General features: G+C 41.2%; 1 protein-coding gene across 5 annotated transcripts in view; it reads right to left on the reverse strand.

Annotated features, from left to right (window-relative positions):
* Window positions 1–12,911: 12,911 nt before the first annotated feature.
* The window catches only part of kcnc2 (potassium voltage-gated channel, Shaw-related subfamily, member 2), a 77,321-nt gene continuing 64,773 nt past the window's right edge, over window positions 12,912–25,459 (reverse strand). The window contains exons 4-6 of one of the 5 annotated variants that reach the window (XR_010912020.1): window positions 20,368–20,395; window positions 18,929–19,024; window positions 12,912–18,194 (exon numbers count right to left, since the gene is read on the reverse strand). Coding sequence is in view for 3 of the 5 variants with exons in the window: in XM_067490774.1 (XP_067346875.1) it covers window positions 19,965–20,110 (146 nt within the window). In the remaining 2 variants the exon portion in view is untranslated. Of the gene's footprint in view, window positions 20,111–20,367; window positions 20,396–25,459 lie in introns of all 5 variants that reach the window. The other 4 variants (XM_067490777.1, XM_067490775.1, XM_067490774.1 and 1 more) reach the window with 4 other exon arrangements.

Here is a 25,459-nt window from a genome sequence, read left to right on the forward strand (position 1 = left end):
TTGCTCTGCCCTATTCTGCACTGCACGTGTGCATGTGGTGCCTGCTGTGAAGTCCGACATGATGGGCATGAGAAGGGGACATTTTCTGTTTGGCTGCATGTCTTTTTCAGGATTGGAAATTAGGAAAATGTATGATAGTATGATAACTATACATTTTCTCAGCATCCACTGCAGTGTCAACACCTGGGTGCATTAAAGATGTTCTGCTGCTTTTTCCATATTATGTCTCTGATGTGTCACATCCCTGAAACTTCACCTGCCATGTTTTAAATTAATTCTTCGTCTTACAGAGGCGACGACCTCTGCACTCCAGCCAACCTCAGGATAAACTGAAAAAAAAAAAGCATGTTTCATTTCACACATTAAAAACGGACATTTTCGATGACAGGATACCCCACCCCGTAAACAACCCCCCCCCCCATCCCTGACATCGGTGGGATGTGATGCTTGCCCAAGATATTTCTGAGTCACATTCCTACCACTATAATCCCACTGACACCCAGACGGATGCTTTCAGCTACGAGCATGATGCCAGAGATCCTCAGCACTCAGACATTGGTAATCAAATGATGCTAATGAAACAAAAGAAGCCTGCAGTGCCTCAGGCGCGGTGCCGGCCTGCTCAGGCTGATAATGCAACCCATCACTTCATGGCACTTTGCACTGTCTGAGGAGGCCTTGACAAGGATTTTGGATATTACATTACAGCCTTTGTTTTCTCTGACTCGATTTTTAATCAAGAACAAAGCCTAACACTTTGTCTTCCTGCACTGGTTTGATTACTTTATTTATTTATTTATTACCTACAAAATTAGCTGAAGCTAAAACTAAAAAGGTAAATCTGATGATGCCATGAATCATCTGTTACAGCGATCTCATTATGCCGGCTGCCACTGTGGTTTAGCTGATTATCTTGCAGAAAGGACAAGTCCTGTGACAGCCATACTAAAAAGGAACACAGTAAACCCGAGTGCATTTTGTTCTATGCGTCCAGTTCTATATTCTGTATCCACAGAACATTGTTATCTGTGACACTGGCTTGGTCTTTCTTTTATGGAACAATGGGGTTTTGCTTATGTGATGGTCAGAAAGGTTATTGAGAAAAGTGAAAGGAGTCGACCTTAACAAACAAATCTTTTTCATCTTCTGCGATGTGTAACGGTTTACAACGATCAGCCGTCTGAACCTGCGAAAATATTCCTGATTAAATCATCGGGAGTTTTTCAGTTATTTTCATATAGGGAAAGATCAAAGGGATCGTTAATACCGTTCATGTTCAAATGAATCACTGCAATCCAGGTTGTTTACCAATCTTAGCCGGTCAAAAAAGCTCAATTTCAGTCCTATATGACCTGAGAATCCTTCTTCCACTTTTATTTGCCAATCTGCCATAAAGTTTCAAATGCGGAAGAACCCAGGCAACACATTGCCCATTTAAAGTGTCTTCCATCCCAGCTGCTGAGTAAAAAAACTCCCAAGAAAATTCTTTGATACATCAAGTTAAAAACTAGTGAAGTTACACTTTAATGTTGGGGGAATTATTTAAAATATTTAACACTGACAATAATATTTCCAAGGAAACTACGCATCTAAACTTGCAATATAGTCGTTCAGTAGGCATTATGTTTTTCTCTAAAGTATAATATATGCAGGAACAGACTATTTCTGAGGGGCAGTGAGGGATGTGGTTTTAGAAGGAAAATAAATTCAGTGTTAAATTCCACACGCACACACACACACACACACACACACACACACACACACGAACACACATTTCATAGATTATTTTCTTAATGTCAGTGACACAATGAGTTAATCATTAGCCACCTTGTTAAGTCCAACTTACAGGCTCAGTATTGATCTCAAATGAAAACCAGTCAAACTCAATCAAACACTGACAAATCAATTGGATGACACCTTCTTAGAATTCCAATGTCAAATTACTTGTCCCCATTCAAACGCTTCATAAATTGCTTAGTCAGCCATGCAAAGACACACTTACTGTACAAATGACACATTTCATTTCAATTCCTTTCAGTGGATTTTATCCCTTGTTTCATCATGTGAAATAGCTCTGTGTTGCCCTCCAATGAACGGATCAGGCAAGGTAATTACTTTCATTAGCCCCTTTTCACCCACTCTGATAGTCAGGATTCATTAAGCTTATCAGTCTATTAATCCACATGTAATTAAGCACTGTGACCTCCAGGGTCCTGCTTAACAAAAGGGAAAATCACCTGTCCAATTATCAGCCAGTGACATTCATTGAGCCTGTCCCTAACAGTCAGACGGGGTCACCGCCCACACTCAAATTAGCCACAAGTTTGAGAGAAGTTTCTTTTACGTAACCAAAGATAATTGAAATCTCTCTTTATTTATTTATTTATTTTTGCTTTAATTAAGAAAGAAAAATCCACAAACCTACTATTTAGACTATACAGACGATGATATAAAAGCTACGAAACATTTTTAATTACTCAGAAACGAAACTAAAATTCACAGCCTATGCACTTTTTAACAAACACTTTGCGTTCTCTCTCTGAAATTTCAGTGCAGAAATAACAAGCTTGAACGATTTTTTTCTGGATTTCCACCTTTACTAATGGCTCTTAAACAAATGATGGGGACAGGCTTTTGCCCAGGACATTGGTTATCGCAGGTGGTCAATAGCACCATTAAACCAACATCAACTTGATTCAGACTCTGTGAAAAGCGTCTTCCAGCTGATGATTATCAAACTAACTTCAGTCTGTGGTGTTGATTTTTATTTCTCATTTCTGATTGCGACTGACTTGTTCTTTCCATCAGTCATCAGCCTCCATCTTGAAATAACTGAGCAGCTCTCACCTGCCCTGACTGGGTTACTGATTTATCCTCCCAAGAGCAACTGTATTTCTAAATTCAGCTCTCTTTTCACTTCCTTAGGGCATTTTCACATCTACCTTGTTTGGTCCCATTTAATTAAACTCCAGTTCATATTACTCCTCTGTGCTGATTGTCTAAATACAGCAAAACCAGTGCACTAAGTCCCTTTGTTTGTGAGCACAAGATCTGATTTTGGTCCCTAACCCTAACCCACAGGAAGTATATCATGTTGTGTACTTACATGAATGTTGTTATGAGTGAAAATCAAAAAAACAGCAAAACCACTACATTAAAAAGACAGGGAGCTAAAAATTTGTCGTTAAGCTAAAATCGGCTGTTTTGGATCGGATTGAGGTTGGATCAGATTCTTACCACAAAAAAAAAAACAAAACACTCCAGAGTTTCGTTTGAGGCTGCTTTCCAAGGGGCAAACAGAGCCCACCCTACAGCGTTCCATCCTCACAGTTTGGTGTATTACAACACAGTGTATCACAGCTTCCTGCGTACAGGACCAGTCAGTCAAGAAGTCTTGAGGAATCAGCTAAGTTCCCCTTATTTTGAACAACTTGGCTTCACAGCAGAGGACCAGCATGGCAGTGCAGCATCAGTAGCCACGCAAACTGTCTTACACTCACTTGTGGAACCAAACCGAAATGTAGGCGAAGGTAATGGATGGCGGGTTAAATGTTGCTGCTGAGAGAAATGAACAGTGAGCAAAAGGGGTTGATAAATGGACCAATTGATTACTGTTTGGCGACCACACGCCTAAAGGGACTTGTTCACGTTTAAGAGCCCATATCGACACAGTAGAGTGGACAGAGGCAAATTAAGCTGATAGATTTGCATTACAGCAATTACAGCGCATATAATGTAACTCGTGTACTATATAGCTGTCAGCAGCCATTAGGAAAACTACATTTCAGCTACAGCTCCAATTAAAAAGAGAACTAAGAAGGACTCGCGTTTTTTTCCCACACATAAATAATTTTACTGTAGTTTCTCCATTGCTGAAGAAACACACCCGGAGAGCACAGGTCTGTCAGATCACTTTATTTATTCACACTCAGAAGAGGATGGAAAGAGAAAAATGGTGCTGTTGGTATATGATGCTGCTTATCCCTGCTGGTAACCTGCTAAGTGTGTTTCTTTAACCAACCAGGCAACAACAAGTGAAGTGCAGATAAAATTTGCCCATGATGAAATTCACACTGTATTAACAGTGGAGACATTGTTTCTATGTGGAAAGTCTTGTAGTGAAACATAATAGACCAAAACAGTGATTTCTTATTTGAGCTTTTTCATCAAACACTTCAAGCGTGTGATGCTGTGACAGCAGCTTTTTAAATTCGTGTGTATGCTGTTAGATACAGACCCTATAAAAATATTCAATTCCGTTTTAAAATGGTCATATTTTATTATTAGTATTTTTACAACACGGAACCATGGTTCATTTAATTGAGCTTTTTTTAGTTTTCAGGCTTCCAACAAGGTCCCAGATTGTTTATTTTCATATTTCAAAAAGTGAAAAATATCTTTAATGTAAAATGTTTAAAAAAACTGAACATCCATTTCATTTAATAGAACATATTCCTCTTTCTATTACTTTCTTCTTTTTACTCTTTTGTAGTTTAGTTTTTTTGGATGTTACTCATTGGTTGTGTTGCTGAGAGAAGCCAAACTGAATTACATTGTATCTATATAATAACAATAAAAACCATTCTCCTTGTTCTTTTTTTCTTCTACCTGATGAAAAGAGTTTGATAACTGACACCTTACAGCCACTTTTGGTTTTAAATCAATTAAAGATTAGATAATCTGGCTGATCAGATTAATAACAATTTGATTTAGGTCTTTGTGTCTGTCTTTCTGTGGGTGTTCTCGATTTTTTTACTTCTCAGCAACATCATCTGCTTTCTGACTTGTTTGCTGGCTGAACACTAATTAGATGTAGTTGTTGTTGTTGTTGAAGTTGTAGCTGAAGTTTGTGTTGCTTAGCAACAACAGTGATGTAAAGCTCCTCGCAGCCTCAGAGCTCCTGCTCCATCTTTCTAATGATGCTCCTGGTTCCGATCAGAGGTAAAAGAGAATATACTTCTAACTTATGCCTATGACTTTATGTTTTATTTCCAGGAAGGAATAAGACTAATTCTCTGTTCTTTAATGCAGAAAAACAGTTGCTGTTTGCAGAATACACCAGATAAGAACGCACTCTTGTCCATTGATGTTCTTTGCTCCCCAACAGCAACAACAGATGGCTAAAAGACTGCTAAATTGCCCATTGATTGCTTACTGGCTCCTCTGTTTACCATAAATGTGATGTTTGCAGCACTACCTGACAGCTGTGGTCACTCCTCAGGCTCTCACTGGCTTTTAGTCTTTCTCCTTCCTGTTTGCCTGTTTGCTCACTCACCGGCTGACGGAGAGTAAATGCCATTTAGAGAGATATGTTAAAAGGGCTGCCTCCCTCTGTCTCTCTTCGACTTGATGTCTTAGTATAAATGTTCCTCCTCTCTGTGACTGGGTACATTTAGGAGACTAAAAGAGACTAAAAAATATTTAGTTTACAATGACGAGAGGGAAATGCTTTTATCTGACTGGATGGAATCAGAAGATATTTGACAGGGATTCGCTATTTTGTTTATTTGTCGATCAGCTGCCTGGTAAATTCACTATAGTTATTAAAACTCTGCTATACTATATATTATACCTATCCAGTTATAATGACCTGAAAACTTTAGGGATCAAAGCATGTACAGTTAGAGCAAGATGCCTGAAAGAGGAAAAGCAGCCAGTCAGCGGCTGGTCAGTTCAGACAAGATGAGCACAGGATGGTTAAAGACAAACAGAAAGATTGTTTTTTTTTTTATTATTGGTCCTCCAAGGATTTTAACTTTTATATTTAATATGCAACAACACCTGCTCCGATGTCATGCAAAGTAGGTTTGAAGAAGCATTTGCAAATCACACATCCAGTTATTTTTGATGCATCATAGCAGGAGCAGCTCTCCTGCCAATGGCTGAAACAAAGTGTCGCTTCCTTATTTACTGGTTAGGCAAACCTCAAAGCCGGTTAGCCTTAAAAACGTCAAAGGCAATTCTGTGACGTCACTGATGTTGTGCATCATCATCTTAGAGTATTATTACTCCAGCATTTACACACAGTGATCAGACGGATACACCCACTCAGCACAATATGAAGCCGAAGAGACAAAGAAATTACAAAACTACCCAAAATGGATGGAAAACACATTTTAAGAGAAGAAAAACAGTGGGAATGAAAACAACCACAGAGACTACTACAAACTACAAATGGATAATTGAAAAAATGTAATTTCAAAAACTTATGGCCCTTACGTGTAGCTGTTTTGTGTTGTCTTCAGCCCTATGACCGGGTAAAGGCAGTAATTTGGTGTAGATGTGTATGTTAGCATCAACTAGGGACACAGTAAAAAGTAAAACAGTATTATAACTTTTAATAACTTTGCTGGAGTAGAAGGGAAAAACAGACCATCTGTGAATCCTTTATCCAGATCAGAGTGTAAATGATTGGCAACAGAGTTTAACGGTGATGTTCATCGACATCTGTTTGTTCTTCCCTTTGTGTTTTCATGCTCCCAACAGTGGGAGTTCACTGCTTTCTCAAAACCTCAAAATGCCATTTCATCAAAATTAAATGAATAAACAGGGAAATCTCATAACTGGGGTTATCATGGAGATGAATGCGATGGGGTGGCACCATTTGGTGCTGTCAAAAGTTTGAGATCTACAGTATGATCTCCTCTTCTCCATCAGTCTCTGTTGTCTGGACCCATTGCTTGTCACTTTGTTCGTGTAATATCAGTGTCTGTAGTTTCTCTGTGTACGAATCACCATTTGTAGTTTAAATAGAAGCATGTGTACATCTGTAGTGTGAAGTATGGATTTTTCAGAAATTAAATGGAATATTGTTTTATGGAATTACAATAAACAAGAAGCTATACATTTTCTAGTTTCGAGCAAAGTTAACGACACAGTTAACAAGAGATTTGCTTGTCAGTGCTATTTTGGGGACATTTTCATACCTGAAGTCCAAACCACACTTTACATTTGGATTTAATTTCACATTGCAATTTGCCACTAAAGGACTTTGTGTTACATACCTACATCCTGTTGTTATTGTGCACTTTAATTTACTTCTCTTAGTTTCTTTTTTGCTTTTTAGATCATTCTCTCAGAAAACCTTTTGCTATTCTTTTGCATTTTCTTTTCATGCAACCCAACATCAGGTCCCCTCCCCACGTAATACTGTGGCTCATTTTAAATTCTGTTCCATTTTCAAGAACTGCGGTTCAGCTCGATTCCGACCACAACCACATCTTAATTTAGTTTTTTTGGTCCAGATTCCGGTGTAAGGCTTCTGCTTGTGATCTGGACCAGACTGAAAAGTCCAAACATCTGGACTAAGTGAGACCTTGGCAGATGTAGAATCATCTTCCTATGACATATTCATCACTGTTCATTTCCTATGCATTGTAATGTCCTTGTTCCATTTCACACACACACACACACACACACACACACACACACACACACACACACACACAGACAAAGAGCTAGAGAGAGAAAAAGAAGAGTTCGAATGTATCGTTTTCCGTCACTATACAGCTAAAATCTGTGTGCCAGGCTTAAGGCTCTTAAGTCCGTGTAAACACAGATTACAGGAGAAAGTTGATTTCTCCAAGTATCCGGTTACTTAAATGCACGTAAACGCAATCATTGGTGGTTTAACCATTTAAATCCCCCACACATATACACAATAAGGAACAAAGTGTGTGACCAGTTTGACATGAACTTTTTTGCTCACCAGTCACTGGGGCTTATAGTTTTTTTCTTATAGTTACTATCCACGCTACATTTTCCCTTTGAGACTGAGACAACAACAAAAAAGCGTTGTGCGTGCAAGCGGGGAGGTCTGGACGGTCCCTGAGCTGCCGTCACTGACTCTCAGTGGACATGTAATTAATGGAAAACCTTTAAAATCCATTGCATCCGAAATAAACGAGAAGGTAATTAACTTCCTGAGGCCGTGATGCATTTTGTGCTGTGTGTTCTTTTGTGCTCCCTGTTATTTTCATCTTTACTTCTTAATCATTTCCTAATGTCTAATCTTAATTAATAACCTTCTGCTGGTTGTTGTGAACTATTTACGAATTCTCTCTTAGTCTGTCAATTTGGCTTGAATAGTGCTACTTTGTGTTACACTACAGTAGCACGGACATGTCATAAGATGTATGTGTGTGATTGACAGGTGTCTCGGGCATCATTTACAGCGTTAGTGGATTGTTTGTCTGTGAATACTCGGCACAAATAGAAAAAGATGATGAGCACGTAACCCAAGTTTAGGTTCAACAAGCTTTTTTTGTAGACATGACAGATGCCACACTGATGTTTCTTTACACTTTAAATGTAAAATACAAAAATTGGACTGTAATGCAGTTCTGAAGCTATTGGCTCAGCAGCATGTTTTAGGCATCTTATGTCTGGGAGAGAAAGGCCAATGAGGGTTAGGAGAAAGATGTTTGATAAAGAATTAAAGGTGTGGGAGCCGTATTTCACAGAATTCATTTTTACCGCTCTTAATTATCTGCTGGAGCTTTGCCAGAAGCAGAGTCTCGAAGTGTTATGCTGGGTTAAAGAAAAACACTAATTATGGCACAGGAACCCCCCTCACCCCCACCACCAACAGTGTATAATTTAGACAGCTGGGATTTTAAAAGCAACCAAACATCAAAAGAGTAACTGGGAGCCCGATCATGTGCCCACGTAATCGCGTGTGACTTGTTTGTCTCACTTATCTGATTTCTTTTTTTTTTTTATCTTATAGATCTACGCGGTTGAACTGCAAACAGAGCTGTTAGGGGACAGTTCATTAACAGTTCATTTTACTGAATATCTGATTTTCATGGAAGTGCACAACAGGTCTTGTATGTCATCGTGCACACATGTTTTCCCCCCCTCCCCAGATATTGATGTTGGTATAACACACGGCTTACATTATAGAATCAGTACAAACCAAATGAGATTCAAGCACATAAGGTGAACAAGCCGTGAGTCACTCAAAGAATTGCAGCTCCTAATGTTAAATCTGCCTACGGGCTGGGGTCTTAAAGCAGGCTGGCACGTGAATTAATTGGAATTAACTAAGGTTTTCCATTTAAATAAAATAGTCCATTTTTTTTTTCAACAAAACATGTATGAATAATACAGCTAAGATGAAAATAACGGGAATGTGTTAAGTCGATTTTAGTAGCGGTTTTTTAAATTTTGTGCTGGTGCTTCCAGAAATGTCAGTAACCAGTGTGACTTGTGGAAACAGTTAGCATGAAGCTCTGGTTTGGGTTTTTAATGGGGCAATAACATTTGAAGCTTATGAAAAAAGCCTCTCAAATTCAAGGAAACTGGATCAAAATAAAGAAAATGCTAAAAAGTTGAAGTCAAACAAATGAGTCCTTTTACTATTCTGTTTTCACATGACTCATTTTTGAGACTGATGTAGTTGTGGACTGTAGACTATTAAATATTAAAGGGAATATGTTAGATAACATTACATATGTATTAGAAGCACAATGCCAACAGCTCATATATCCACATTCCAAATTCAAATACCCAATATTGAAATAAGTCAGTAGGAAAGTAAAGAGAGTTTATCGGTTTGCTGCCTGTTGTGTGACAATTGGGAGGAAATGTTCCTCGACTACTCCTAGATTACAAATCCTCCACAGCAAATGTGGTTTACTGATCCGAGTGCCGTTTGCAACGCCTGATGCAATGGTGTGCACAACCTTACTTTTAGCTCGACCGGCTCATCCAGTTGCTGCTGGGTGTTCACCACCTATGATCTCTCTGTGTGTAATGACATGAAGGCAAGCTGAGGCTGGATAAGAGGCTTCGAACTGATCAATGGAAATGTCTGACTTAAAATATTTAATACAACTCACCAGGGCTTCATGGCTGAGCAGACATGCTTCCCCAACCCCCACCCCCCCCTTCCCCGCCCCTTCGCTATTTAAAAGTGATTTTAGCAGTAGCAGCTGGAAGTGAGAGGGGCACAGGAAGCTCTTGTTTGAACTGGGTAATTCTCAGACACCATTTTTATTAAAGACTGATCTCAGTGCTGTCATTCTGTCACTGATGATTCATTCCTCCTTTATGTTTCTAGTCACAGTGAAACCTGGATCAGCTCCTGGCAGGCTCCACTTCTGCATGGTCATGTAAGAAATATGATAAATCATAACAATAAATGTACCTTGTTGCAGACAAAGATGGTGGACTACCAACCTCAACAATTAGATAAGTTGTTTGTTTTGGCAGTAGATGGACCTTGAGATGAAGATATTGTGGGTTAGACAAGAGGGTTGTGTATTTAGAGATGTAGGGGCAAATTATTAGTCAAGGCAATAAGTCCCATAAAAAGTCTAAAAGCAGAGTTGTGAACTTCCAGTTACTGTACAAATACAAGTCGAGCATCTTGTTGGCAATCTGTGATCTTTGTTTGCAGCTAGGCGCTACTTCCAAAATTCCTTCTGAGACATTACAAAGCCACATTTTACACATTTTTTTCATTTGGACCTTATGATCATTAGCAGCCCATCCATCACTGGGCCTCCACACAAGGGCCAGCTTTGCTTTTTCTTAATCTTATTCTTTGGATTTCCCAAAGAATTCTGGGAAATCCATAGCGCTTTCCCATCCCCAGCTGTGCAGTGCCGGTCCAAGCCCGGGAGAAATTAGGGGGGGGGCTTGCGTCAGGAAGGGCATCTGGATTAAAAACTGCCAAATCAACATGTGGACAATGATCCGCTGTGGCGACCCTGAACTCACAGGATGAGCCAAAAGGCCTCAAATGACTATAAAAGGCTGATACTGTATGAGTTATAGTTGCATAGTGATGTGATACAAAAATATAGTTGCGACAATATAGTTTTTTTTTTCAATTGCTTTTGTAGGTTTATCAAATTAGTTCAGAAAAGTCTATGCTTCTTATTTTATTGTGGAAGGGTTCAGGCAACCCCACATCTGTATATAGTATAAAGTTCACAATTCACACAAGTGTGAACAAGATACTCAAAAGAATTTCCAGAAAAAGTGCATTGATTTGCACTTTTTCCAAATTATTCCAAATTAACTATACAACCTAGTGGGAAGGTTGTGGGTTCACAGAGCCAGCTCTCAGCAAAGGCCATATAGGTGATCTGATAAGGAGCCACCTGCTGGAGGGGGGAATAAAACAAAAAATACCATCAAATAAATAATAGTAATAATTGATCTTCCTCTAGACCTCCTGCCTGGCAGCTCCAACCTCAGCATCCTTCTACCGATATACTCACAGTTTCTCCTCTGAACATGTCCAAACCACCTCAATGTGGCCTCTCTGACTTTATCTCCAACACATCTAACATGAGCTGTCTCTCTGATGTCCTCATTCCTGATCCTGTCCATCCTCGTCCCTCCCAAAGAGAACCTCAACATCTTAAGCTCTGCTACCTCCAGCTCTGCCTCCTGTCTTTTCTTCGGTGCCACTCTCTCTCAGCCGCACAACATTCTTGGCCTCAACAGTGGGAGACAGATTTGTTGTAGAAGTCATAATTCTCATTTTTAATTTGGCATGTGTTTTACGTCAGATGCCCTTCCTGACACAATCCTCTGCATTGTCCAGACTTGGGACTGGCGCCAGAAGACACTGGATGTTTGCACTATACATTGTATATGACACTTATTAATTTTTGTAAATACTTTTAAAAATACTCTTTGTACTTTATAACGTGCCTGTGATTTGCTGAACGAGGGAATTTCCCTGCTGTGGGATCAGTAAAGTTTGATATTATATTACAGTTGTCATTCTAAAATTGTCCTTTTGTAAAGGCCGTCAAAGCCTTCAGGTGCTGCTTTCGTGAGGGTTCTAGGCAGGTATCATTTAATAATACTATCGATGTCTTTGCAGCGAAGGAAGACCAGACGCGTACAATCTGAAATGAAAGCTATCTATAGACCATAGCACCATTTCCATTTATGTTGTTGCACTGTAACTTCTGATTTCTGTTTTTATATATTATATTTCACTGTTTTGTATCGTTTGAACTAAGCACCTTTTTAGTATTCATATTAAGGAGAATAAAAATATTTTTAACCGTCATCAATGAGCACATAGACATATTGCACAGGGAAGGAGCCGTGGGCATCCATGGGGTCGGCACCAATTAAGCTACCAGGCCACCAGATTGCTGGAAGCGCTCAGGACAAAACCTGAACTGGAAATCTAGTTTTATTTATATAAAAAAAAAAAAACACAGAGAGTTAAACAAACAGGAAGCAGGAAGTAGCACGTAAACAGTCAAAAAAAAACCCAGCTAGTATCGATTATTACATTATTTATGTACACGGTATTATTTAGTTGTAGAAAAGCAAAAGTTCGACTGGCTTCCTGTTTACATTGTGCTTATTTTACAGAATTATGTCCATTCACCACTGTGTCGATGTGTTGCAGAGACCACATCTGATATTTTCACGTCATAAATTGTGTCAAAACACAGTGAGCTGCCATAAATGGAACTGTGATGTAAATGAAATAAAATGACTTCAGTCAATCCAGGAATTCTTCATATTCAAATTACAACATTTCAGAGCAACAAATACAACAGCTTAAATGAATCCCTGGGAATTTGAATTTGTATCATTCCTGTGCAGGGTTTAAACAAATGTGGGTTAATAACAGGAAAAGGGGATCCAGGAAGCAATCAGCTCAGTTGGATGCAGAGAAACCAAAAAAAAAAAAAAAAAAAAAAACACAGGTTAGCAGGTCAGTAAACTAGATAACTAGATTAAACCTGTAGCATTAGAGCTCAAGATGGAACCTGGCAACTTAAGTGTTTATACTGTCAGGTAATGAGGCACAAATGAGAGCCAGGTGTGTGTTGAAAGGTGGAGTCGGGGGACAAGGAAAAGAGGGAGAGTCTGGGGACATCTAGTGGAATAATGCAGGGACTGGCAGGGGGTGGGGGGGGGGGGGGGGGGGGCAGAGGAATAAGACATCAATTGTGGCCTTAAATTGAAGTTTCCCATCAATGTAAGAATCTTTGTCCAGAAAATAGACTTCAGGCCTAAAAGATAATCTGTGTGGGTGAAACATGTTCAGCCGACTGCTGTATTCGAGATGGACGACTGAAAAAGGTTCCTTAAAAAAAATGTTACCGTGCTTGTGACTCAGTGCAATGATTGCGTCTACATGCACAATTCTGTCTCCTAAAAATCAGGTTCCTATGCGACTTGAATGCGAGTGGGATTACGGTTTTGTGAAACCCGTAATGAATGAGTGGGCGAGGAAGTGGTTGGCGGGTGTATAAAATGCAGGACTGTCACACTAGAGACCTTGGGTGTGGTTATAGGTTTAGATAAGCAGTGCACTTTGGTTAAGGTTAGGGAAGGTTCGTAGTTTTGCTCAAAAGTAAATGAACACATTGTTTGAAGTTGGAAATACATTTACTAAAAAAGTGTAATTGTGTAGAAAAGTCATTTTTTTTAGCAGAAATATAAATACTCCACTACAACTAGAAGTACAACTTTAAATTATTCCTAAAGTAGAACAGTATTAAACAGATACTATTAACATAAATCTCCGGGTCCAGTGCAGATTTGTTCAACAAATATTCAAATGTTCAAAAATTCTTACAAAACATTTTATGAAATTACAGAGACTCTGTAGAGTATGAACAATATTTACAATGGTATTAGTTTTCAGAAGGAAGAAACCTGTTTTAAATAGTTTTTTGGACAACAATCAAGGTCTACGACGCGAATGAACAAACAAATAGGATTTAAAAATCTTTAATCTTTGTATTTCTGTATTCTATACATCATACAGATATTTCAAATCTTGGACAAACACTCAGTACATCTACATTGTGGCACCTCCTTCCATTTTTACTCCTGCTGCTAAATAAAGCGCTAAAACCTCCAAACGATGCAGGAGTACACCTCAGTATCCCACATGCAGTACTTACAGGAGTGAAGTGCTGGATGGGAATCCTGAAGGGCTGGTTTCCTGTGTCTATGATGTGTGGACTCATCATCACTTTCTGCTTCAGTGTGTGTGTCTTTACACTTAATCCGTATTTCATCCCTGATATTTGTGTTTGTGTATTATTCATTAGGCTATTTTTTGTTGTTGTTGTTGTCTCACTGAGCTGATGTTGGTGTTTGCAGCTCTTGTGTCCCCAGCACTTAGCATACCCCACTACATGTTGCCCTCGCGATTGTCAATAAGGGGCTCGATGTCAGCGCATGAGTAATTTAGAGTATTTCTGTGGCTCTTTTGAGTACACACCTGGAACAAAGCCTGTAAATGGAGCCCCCACTCTACTGCCTGACTCACTTTGCCCTCCTCAGCTATGCCAATCTCATTACACAGCACTTATCAGGTTTAAATGCCACACTGGGAGCTTTAGGGCCTTGCATCTTAATTTTACTCATATAATGTGTGTGTGTGTGTGTGTATGTATATATATATAAAAATCTGATAACTTATGAGGTGTGTTAATATAATAAAGGTACTGAAGAGTTACTGTGTTAGTGTAAGGATGAACTTCAGTCATGCCAATTTTTATATAACAATGCAATCTCTCTGATTGTCACCATCATGTCAGTTTCTGTTTCAGCATTAATATGTCCTGAAGCTATCATGTATTTTAGGTTACATTTACTTCAATTAGAGTATGCAAACAACAAAAATAGTTCTTCAAAAGCAGCTGAGGATAGTAAAGCTGGTGGTCATTAAGTCGCCCAAATATAAAAGTTCAAACATCTTTCTACTCTCAAGACAAAAACTGTTTAACTTTACAAAGAGAGCAAACTTCGCTCTCTGGAGGTGTCTCACCACCATTTGACTCAGTGTTGCTCTTCTTTCCCCTCTTTTTGTATCATCATCCCACACATAGGTCAAATAGTTTTTAGTATCCATACTGCGTTTTAGTTATGCTGCAGTAAGTTTCTCGTTTTATAGGTGTGCAAAACACTAATGTAGCTATTTGAAACCTATTTTCTGTTCCCCACTGCACTTGTTTAGCCCCACTAGCATAAAGGAATCAGTCGAGTTGATGTTGCATAAGATAGTGATACAATGCTGACTCTGCAGCAAATCGGTGGCATTCGTTAAACAATTGCGTTTTTTGTGTTTCACCGAGTGAGATCTAAGAAGTTTAAAGCGAGCTCTGATGTAATATTCATGTCACGAATGTGGTATTTTGGATTTTAAGCAGTTTGCCACACATGCCTGCCCCCTCCCCAGGCAGGGAGGAGAAGGGTAGGAAAGGGGAGGGAAGGGGAGAGGAAGGAGAAGGCATGGGGTGGAGGGGTGGGGAGGGGTGTGTGGGGGGGGGTGTTGTCCTAAAAACACACTAATCTCTAGCTGTTTACATCGTTTCGCCATGTCTCTGGCTGTTTCCATGGTGACGGGAGTAAAGATAGTTGGGCTGTCTCAGAGACACAGTGCTTCTGAGTGGTGCCGACTGCTGGACGCGAGTTCAAGAACGAACAAGAAACAGGACGTGGTAGATGAGGGATCTGCCTCATCATAATCTCAGCTCAAACCAGCGGGGAAACATGAACGCCGGCTGCCAGACAAAGTGCAGCTATGTTTTTAGGCATCGGCTTCTTTGTTTGCCTCTTTACTCCCACTGAGAAATGACATTTGCGGCCGCACTACAATTGCACAGGGGCTAAAACAAAACCTGTGTTATTAACATTTTCCACTTACTGACTAAGATGCTGCACGTTTTACTGAATAACGTTTGGTAAAGGTCACATAAAAATGTCACGTATTTTTCCTTTTTACTCGCGTGTATAAGTTTAGTTTGCGGTTAGTGCTGTTTGTAATGACCTCTTTATTCAGGGATTTTAGATAAATGTAGATGTTGTATTTGCAGCAACAAAGGCGGATGAATGAGTTGTAGATCAGATGAATATTCTGAATTGTTTCCTGTTATCCCTGTTACCATGCTGAGCTTCCTATAATTTCCTTAATTATAAAATATGGACATCACCAATAAACCCTGGCCACCCTCGGGAAAATGCTTAAACAATGTTTTTGTGGAGCAGCATGGTGGTGGAGTGGTTAGCGCTGCCGCCCCCGGCCAGCTGTGGCTCTTCTGTGTGGACTTTGCCCCCGTGCTTGCTTGGGTTTCCTCCCACAGTTCATCGGCGTCTTTAAATTGCTCGTATGTGTGACTTATACTTGTCTGTCTGCGCATGTCTCTCTGTGTCTAATGGACGGATGGATGCTTTGGTGAAACTGGAAATGATTTACTACTATTGGATATCATGTTTGTGGGTCATCACTTTTATGGGGAACCATAAAAGTATTCATGTCTTTTTCCAAGGAAGAAAAGTCACTGTCCAGAAGGAAATAGGTTAAATAAAACAAAGAAACAATCGATTAAAAGATAAATAGTTTATGTGAATCTTTCACATAGTATTTACCTTTACGCTATACACAATGTTTTGACTGTGATATACAGTGCGTCATCTTTTGTTTTGTTTAGTTTTTTCTTTTTAAACAATTTGACATGTTTTTAATTTTTTTTCAGCATGCACTTTAAAATGCCAACAAAAAAGGGTTCCACAAATACAGACTTCAAACTAGAATTTTCTTCACACTAAAACATACAAAACGTGAACTCAGATCCGAAGCCCGACAGTTCGAGGACACGATGGAGAAGGACAGCATCAGACTACCATGACTTTTACACGTAAGAGCAATGTACTGAACAGTGAGACACAAAAATACATGTTCTGGATTCAAAAAAATAAACCAATTTTTTTTTTTTTTCTTCTTCAAGTTACATCATCCTAAAAATACACAAAGAACGTTACCCCCTTTGTCGATTCAAAGAGTAAAGCAGCGTGGATACTAGACGAGAGAGATTGTGGGTGCAGGGTGACACTTTGAACAGCTAGCCAACAACTGTGCAGGTCGCAACCAACTCGACACATAGACTGGTGCCACCTGCCAGTGCTATCACTCAGCTTTAAAAGCTGCTTTTTTTTTTTTTCCACGTTGTCTTGTCTCCATCTTGTTGTTTTAATGGCCTGCTAAAAATCACAGTGTGGATCGGCACTTTTCATTTTTCAGGTGCTTATTGCAAATCCGATCTGATTGTGTTGGGCACAGGGGGATTGCTACTGTGCAGATGTAGCCATTGTAGAAGTCCCACTTCATAAAGTAGTAAGTTTCTGCTACACGTTTGCTCCCTCCACCCCCTACCCCACCCCCAAGCCCCAAAGACAAGGGGGAACATTTGGAAGAATCAAGTTATGCAGTCTTTCTAGCCACCAGGAGTCTTGAGGAATAAGTCTGGTAAGAAAATTTGGTATATGACAAGACAAACATCTGCAGCACTAACACAGGGTAGTTGCATGTTAAAATGCACGGCAGGAAGGGGGACTTCTAGAATGGGCGACTGCATCACAGTGGGGGTGGGGGGGGGGCTGTCTCATTCGTGGTTTGTGCTAAGAGCTAACTGGAAGAATGGCAGCATCAAGTCCATTCATTGCTCGCTGCTGACCTGGCCTTTCAAAACTGTAGATCTTACCCTGGAATTTTAGGATACGCACACATTAAACACACAGCAGAGCAAATAACCTACTGAAAATTACCGAGGGAAAAACAAAAGCAGAGATGACAATAATGTCACATTTATTCAACGTTGCACATTTGTCTCTCTATACTGTATATACTGTATGTAGAATTTCATATATGAATACACTCCATTTTTAGAACACAAAGTGCTTCAACTGATACATGTTAATACACTTATTGCGAGGAGGGATACCACAGCAAGAAAGGTAAGTGACGTTAAGTGTAATGGCACAACTTAGCAACCAACCACCTTGTTACCTGACTCGCCATCAAAAGACAGATGTGTGGAGGGAGCTGCTTGGCCCAGATGTGCTGTGTTGCTGTCATATTTACAGGAGCAGTATCTATACAGTAAGTAGTCTCTTTTAAGGACGTGCCCAGTTTGCTTTGCCGTCCTTTTTCTCTCCGAAGAGGAAAACAAAGAAGGGAAATCAGAAAAAAAACTTAAAATTCTTATCAAAGTTCTCATAGGATTAAGCTGCTTTCCTGCTTGCTGAGCCGTGGGCTGGCTGGCTCTGAGTTAGTGCTTTTTAGGTGCATCCTTGTCCATATTGTCCTGCGGGAGTGACCTTATGGCTCCGAATGGGGTCCTCCCACTGCACTGGGTCCTCGTGCTGATGACAGTCTTATCCCACCGTCATTCAAATAGGAAATGAATTGTCTAAATAAAATATAAACACATCTCTAAATGCATCTTTCTCTGTTGAGCATCATTTCAGAAGACCTTGCCATGCACACACAGGCTGTTTGAAATATTTGCACCTAATGAAAACATAGTACAAATGTGTGGTGCTCCAGAAGGAAAAAAGCTCTACTGTATATTGCAGTAGTTTAAGTGTGTGTGTGGGGCGGGGGCTGGGGTGGTGTGTGTGTGTGTTGGGGGGGTTTCAATAATGTGATCCACGGACAAAGACAAATATCTGTGAGAGCTCTTCTTTCTACTTGTTTGACTTTTTGCCGAGCTACGTGTAAGATGCATGTAGCTGTGAGCCAGTTGCTATGCAACCTCCTGCCATTGGTATAGACATACTGTAGGGATGGGTGAGGCACATTACTGCATGGTTATGTCTGCTGTCCCACGCCTGGTAACAGTTGTTAGGAACAGTTTGTCTGCAATAAAACTAAAGTGTGTGTCATTTCTTTTCACGCTAATTAAACTTAGGTGTTAATATGAATGACAGACAAATTAAAATGCTACTAGCAACACCATTGATGGATCAGACAGTTTGTTTGTCACTGCGACCACATACAGCTGTCTGCTTTTAGGATTATTGAATATCCCCAAATGTAAGTAGACACATACACACACACAAAAACACAAATCAGAATTCATGACTAACAGGGTGAGAGGGTTCTGCACTGCAATCTGACCCCCGCACCTGCTCAGTGAGTTACCTTTCCGCCATGGCGGCGCCTTCCCCCAAAGCCGTTAAGATAGAACGCTGCTCTCTGCTTGTGTGAAACCAGTAAAGACAACCTCTTTGCAGTTATCTGTGAGTAAACAAGCAGAGACACGACAGCTTTGGTGGCACTCCGTCAAAGGAAGAACAACAACAACGAAAAAAAAAACCATAAAGAAGAGGGGGAGAAAGTTAATCGAAAATAGCAGCAGACAAGCAAAAACCCATATGCTTAGGGGAGTGAACACCCAGCTGGCATTGCGTGTTTTAAGTGTCATTGGTGGATTGGTGCTAAAGCAAATGGCAAAATGAGACACAAGTTGAATGCCCCCCCCCCCCAAAAAAAAAAACTCCAAATAATACCATTAAATTCAAAAGAATACTCAATGTATAGCTTTCTCCCAGTGTCTGCCTTGCCCCTTCTGCTTGCCACATTGCTTGCAGACGATGGTGACAGGATGATCCATGCAACAACATGAGCAGGCCTAGCAGCAGGCGAAGACTGACAGACTGTGAAGTGTGCTTGTGTGAGTCGAAGACAAGTCCTTCAGTTCCACACCAATCGCATCCCGTCTCCATCCCAAAAAGAAAGTAGCAAAACAAAGACAAAGTCACAGTCGTATGAGGTTGCAATGAGTTGACATCTCCCCTCCTTTTTTTTTTGTTTTGGAAGCACATGTTTGTCAAGGTATCTAAATATAGCAACATCTAATATCCCTGATTAGTAATATTTCCTTTATTATATGGCTGCTGCTTCTGAAGCCACCAGTCAGAGTCATTTTATTGCGTCAAAGTACAACAACACCGAGCTAAAAGGAACCGAAAAGGAACTAGTTACTAAAGGATGTCAGCTAAGCAAATGGAAAATGAGGAGTTGCTCAGGTTGCCCAAGCCACTAACATCAGTCTTAGCTAGAAAGTTCACTACCAACGATATGTAGAGTTCAGATATAATACCAAAGAGCGGTGGTTGTTTGTTTTGTAGTTAGGGTGTATGGTGGCTTAGGCCAAAGTGGCCCAGGGATGGACGTCTCACAGGATGGAAGGGATAGGGGATCGAGAGCGCCGCAGTGGGCAAGGTGATCCGTAGGGTGAGGTCACAGGAGAAAACCTGAAGGCGTTACCAGCCATGCTGGTCAAGCCCGCTATGTTGTTTAAGCTCCGGGATTTCTCATAGCCTTCAGATGAGGGTGCGACAGAGAGGTGGTGGTTGTGGTTGTGCAGGAACAGGACATTAACACACACAGGCAGGCGGGCAGGCAGGCAGGCAGGCACGCGGGCAGGCAGGCAGGCAACGATCCGAGTCCGAGCCAGCCGAGTGAATCGAGACAAGACAGGAGACAGGAGTGAGACAGAGGTACAGTCACGTACTATATGGTGAGTGCATGCACAACACATTTCCTGAGAGTGACACTAAGGCAAATTGGACTCTTACATAGGCAAATGTTTTAGCCACAGCTGATCTGGAGGGAGAAATAATCACAATGTTGTGGGCAGAGTCAAAGAACCACAGTTATTCTGGCATTGCATTTACACTGGGAACTGGAACATGAGATGAACCGGTGTCAATGATCACGTCCACTTAAAAAGAGCTTAAAATACACATTACATTAAAAATAATGCATTCAATTCACACCATTGGCCAAACAGGTTGAAAAAGATTCATCATGGGTAGTACTGTAGTTGAGCCCATTTGCTGTACCTATAACGTTAAGTCTAACTAGAGAAACGAGTGAAACCAAATACAAAAATACTTATTTGATTGTATTAGTATTAATATTAATAGTATACGAATAGTACTATTAATATTATTAATATATCCCCTCCAAGAATCACCAACTTACCATGGTGGAGGGGTTTGTGTGTTGCTGTGATCCTGGGAGCTGTGTTGTTGGGGCTATAGCCCCTCGTAGGGTCTCCCAAGGCAAATGGGTCCCAGAGGAGGGGCCACACAAAGTGCGGTTCATATAAATACTGATGATATGGTTCGGGAATTTGGTAGCTCGTCTGGAATAGGGAGATAGGGGCATCCCTTCTAGAGCCAGACCCGGGAGGAGAGCTTGTCGCCAAGTGTCTGGTGGCCGGAACCTTGCCCGTGGGGCCTGGTTGAGCCCAACACGAGGGAACGACATGGAGCAGCTTGTGGGCTCACCACCTGCAGGGATAGGAATCAAGGTCGGGTGCGATGTAAGCTAGGCGGCAGGCAAGGCGGGGAGTCTAGGCATACTGATCCAAGGCTCCGTAAGCTGGTTCTTGAAATATGGAATGTCACCTCTCGGATGGGGAAGGAGGCGCAGCTGGTGCAAGAGGTTGAGTGATACCAACTAGATATAGCTGGGCTTACCTCTACACATAGCACTGACTCTGGAACCAAACTCCTGCAGAGGGGTTGGACTCTTTCCTACTATGAAGTTTCCCAGAGTGAGAGGTGCCGGGCTGGTGTGGAGATACACACAAGACCCTGGCGGAGTGCTGCTGTTTTGGAGTTTTCCCCGAAGAATGAGAGTGTTGCCTCTATGCGGCTAAAAATTGCCCGGCTGTTGTTTGCGCTAATGCATCAATCAGCAGTTGGGTGAGGTCCTTGAGAGGGTACCACCTGGGAACTTCACAGTTCCGTTGGGGGACTTCAAAGCTTACGTGGGTAATAAAGGAGAAATCGGGAGGGGAGTGATTTGGAGGAATAGCCTGCCTGATCTGAACCCGAATGGTGCTTTGTTATTGGATTTCTGTGCTAGTCATGGTTTGGCTATAACGAACACCATGTTCAAGAATAGGGTTGTTCACAAGCGTACCTGGTACGAGAACACCTTAGAGCTCAGGTAAATTATTGACTTTGTAGTCGTATCACCACGTGGTAGCGAGTTGGATCTGGTGGCAGTGAAGGATGGTGGATGCACCTGGTAAGCCCACACATGTAGTGAGGGTGTGCTGTGAAGGCCTGATTGAGTCTATCGGATCTTTAACTCCCGTCTCCGGATAAATTTCTCCTGCATTCTGGAGGAGGCTGGGAACATGGAATCTGAGTGGTGGCTCAAGTGGCTGCTCTGAGTTGTGTGCCTGTCATGGAGGCAACCTGAGGACATGCTGGCAGACAGCGGTGGTAAAGGAGGCCATCGGGCTGAAGAAAAGGAGCCTTTCAAGCATGGTTGGCCAAAGGGTCTCCAGAATCAGCAGACAGGTACTGGCAGGCCAGAAAGGCTGTGGCTTGGGTGGTTGCAAACGCAAAAACCTGAGTGTGGGAGGAGTTCAGAGAGGCTATGGAGAAGGACTTGGTTGGCCTGGAAAACCATCAGACGCCTCAGAAAGGAAGAGCAGTGGTTGGCTCAGGCTGTATTTAGCAGGTGAGGACAACTGGTGACCCGGGCAGAGGATATTGTTGGGCAGTGGAAGGAACACTTTGAGGAGCTCCTGAACCCATCCAACATACCCTCTGAGGAGGAGGTAAAGGCTGAAGTCTTGAAGGAAGCTTTGTCCATATCAATGGAGATCTTTAGCCTCTACCTCCTCCTCAGCTTTTCAGCGGCAAGTAACCAGGAGTGAATTAGACTTGCCCTGAAATTCTGAATGCTCTGTTCATTGTTGGGTTATTCTGGTTAAGACTAATCAGTCTCCCTGGAAAACCCTACACCAGGGTGCTAGAAAGGAGGCTCCAACCAATTGTCGAGCCTCAGATTCAGGAGTAGTAATGCGGATTTCACCCTGGCCTTGGAACAGTGGCCCAACTCTTTACCCTTGTAAGACTACTGGAGGGGGTCATGCGAGTATGCCCATCCAGTCTACATTTGTTTTTTTGGACTTGGAGAAGGCTTATGACAGTGCCTCTCGTGGGGTTTTGTGGAAGGTACTGCGGGAATGTGGGGGGCCAGGGCCGTTGTTACGAGCCAATCTGTCCTTGTACAACCGGAGAGCAAGTTGTATTCCTTTCCTTGGTAATAAGTCACGTTTCCAGTTGGTGTAGGTTTCCATTAGGTTTGTCACTGATCCTGTTTGTGATTGTCATAGACAAAATTTCTAGGAGCAGCTGGGGGGAGGAAATTGTCCGATTTGGGGACTTCAGAATGTCTTCTCTGCTTTTCCCAGATGTTGTGGTTCTGTTGGCTTCATCAGATCGTGACCTTCAGCATGCACTGGGACAATTTTCAGCCGAGTGTGACGAGACTGGGATGCACGTCAGCACCTCAAAGGCAAGGTTCTCTACCAGAAAATGGTGGATTTCCCCCTTGGGTTAGGAATGAGTCACTTGCCTAAATGAAGGAGTTTAAGAATCTTGGGGTCTTGTTCACGAGTGAGGGTAAAATGGATGGTGAAACAAAGGTTCTCAATTTACCATTCAGTCTATGTTCCAATCCTCACCTGTGTTCCTGAGCTTTGGGTTATGACCGAAAGAATACGATTTTGTTGAAAGGAGTCAGTTGAGGTGGTTTAGGCATTTAATAAGAATGCCTCCTGGGTCTTCCAGGCACGCCTAACTGGTGGGAGACCCCATGGTAGACCCAGAACACGTTGGAGGGATTATATATCCCATCTCAGGGTAAGGAGGAGGTGATGGATGGATGGTAGTAATATTAGATTTCATGTTGATGAACTCACCAGTCAAATTGAATTTGCGGCTAGTGTTTGTTAAAGAAAAATGACATCATAGATGCCAGAAATTAATATATTTGAACTAAGAATTACAGCTGGAGGCCAACTTGTATAGTTTCTTATACCTGGCTTGTAAAGTTGACCTGACTTGACAATGAAATCTATGGAGCTTCAACATAACCAAACAATCCTATAGCATGACCCAGTTGTGTTGGTTGTTCCAATATAGTAAATATTATACTCATACTAATTAAAATAATTAAATGGCTTAATTGTTCTATTACCATTGGAACAGTGGTTCTTTGGCTTTAACCTACACAGCAACTCTGCATCAGAGAAAGTGCTCAGTGTTTTCAATAAATATTTATTAAATATATTTATGGAATAACAACTTAGCAGTCATTCGTCTCATGACATTGTCATTTGTATTTTCTATACCAAAAATACAATAAGTCTTTAAACGTTGCTAATGTCTAAAAATGGAAAAAATGCGAGAGTGGGTTTATAATCTGCTCATTCACATTCAGGTACATTATTTAAGTATATAAACATTATTTTTTTATGCATATAAATCCCTATGGAAGCCTGCATGTACTGATGATAATTAATTATTAATGTCTTAATTATCTGTACAGATTCCCATTTTACAACAAGTGAAGTGATTCAAAATGCAGCATGTGATGCATACTAGCAAATTTCCATCACTTGGTGCAAAATAAACAAGCAAGCCAAAGCAGCCAGATCATTAATGGTAGCATGCCAATCAGCTGGCGTAAACACTGATGAGGAATGGCTAATGGAAATGTGGCCTCATCACCATGCTGCATACGGCACCCATTTGTTACACAGAGAGGCTGGGTGTAAATTAAACCTGGGGGGGGGCGCTGTTTCAGAACCAGCCTAGCAGGCAGAACAAAGGGTCCATGCCAACCAGTAGCTGTGACTAGAAAGGACCAGATGTTTTATGCATTAGCGTCAGTGGCAACTGACAGCGGCAGAGGTGAGGACACAGGTGCTGGCAAATTGCCCTGCTGCGAGAGAGACCACCGTGATGTGCTCCCTAGAAAATCTGCACACCACGTACGGGGTTAAAATTTTCAACTCGCTTTCTATGGCTTTAGTTTAGGTTGTTTTTTAACTTCCCTCTGACTTCCTTATATTAAAATATCTCTCTGCTTCTAAGAAAAAAGTTCCTCCGGATGACATTACCAGGAGTAGTTTCTCATCATTAGGAGTTCAGATGATGTCATCTGGAGGAGTTCTGGAAACCATGAGCAGCCAGATGACATAATCTGAATTGAAGGTTCCTCTGAGTGAGGTCATCTGGAGGAGTTTTTCAGTCCCACTTTAATGAGACACTAGCACAGATTTGCCTGTTACCGAGTGAATACAGTAGCACTAATAAAGGCATTTAGAGACACTCAACTCCTAGAGAAGCCAATTTTAAAAGGCATAACATTAAAATAAAGATTAAGACAACGTAAAAGATAAAGCACCTACTAAGAATTAGCTGCAGTTTAACCTCATTTCCACTGTTTGCTCTGGCTATTTATACATTTTAGTTGATGACCTTTTCTGACTTTAAAATCACACGAGATCTCTTGTAATTCAGCAGATGTGACCTTCATGATGACCTTTAGATTGGGTCAAAGTGTTTGGAAGGTCAATCCCTTTCTGAGTCTGACCTTTCCACCAGTGCCTTGCTGTACAGGACAGGATGGAAGACAGTAATGAATTTGACGGCCAAATTTGAAGACAAATTTTGTCAATGTTTTTTTTCTCTTTTGATTTAGTTGCGAACTTTGTCCAAATCAGAGACACGAACCGAGGCCTGCTGGTAGTGTAAGCAGAGCCACAGTCAACTCATTGTGCTGGACCTGGGCAAGTTGACCACTTCATTTATGTAGAAATTCCCAGTAACAACATTATTAAAAGGCCATGGA

Source organism: Channa argus, chromosome 21, assembly GCF_033026475.1.
Source record: "Channa argus isolate prfri chromosome 21, Channa argus male v1.0, whole genome shotgun sequence".
Classification (NCBI taxonomy): domain Eukaryota; kingdom Metazoa; phylum Chordata; class Actinopteri; order Anabantiformes; family Channidae; genus Channa; species Channa argus.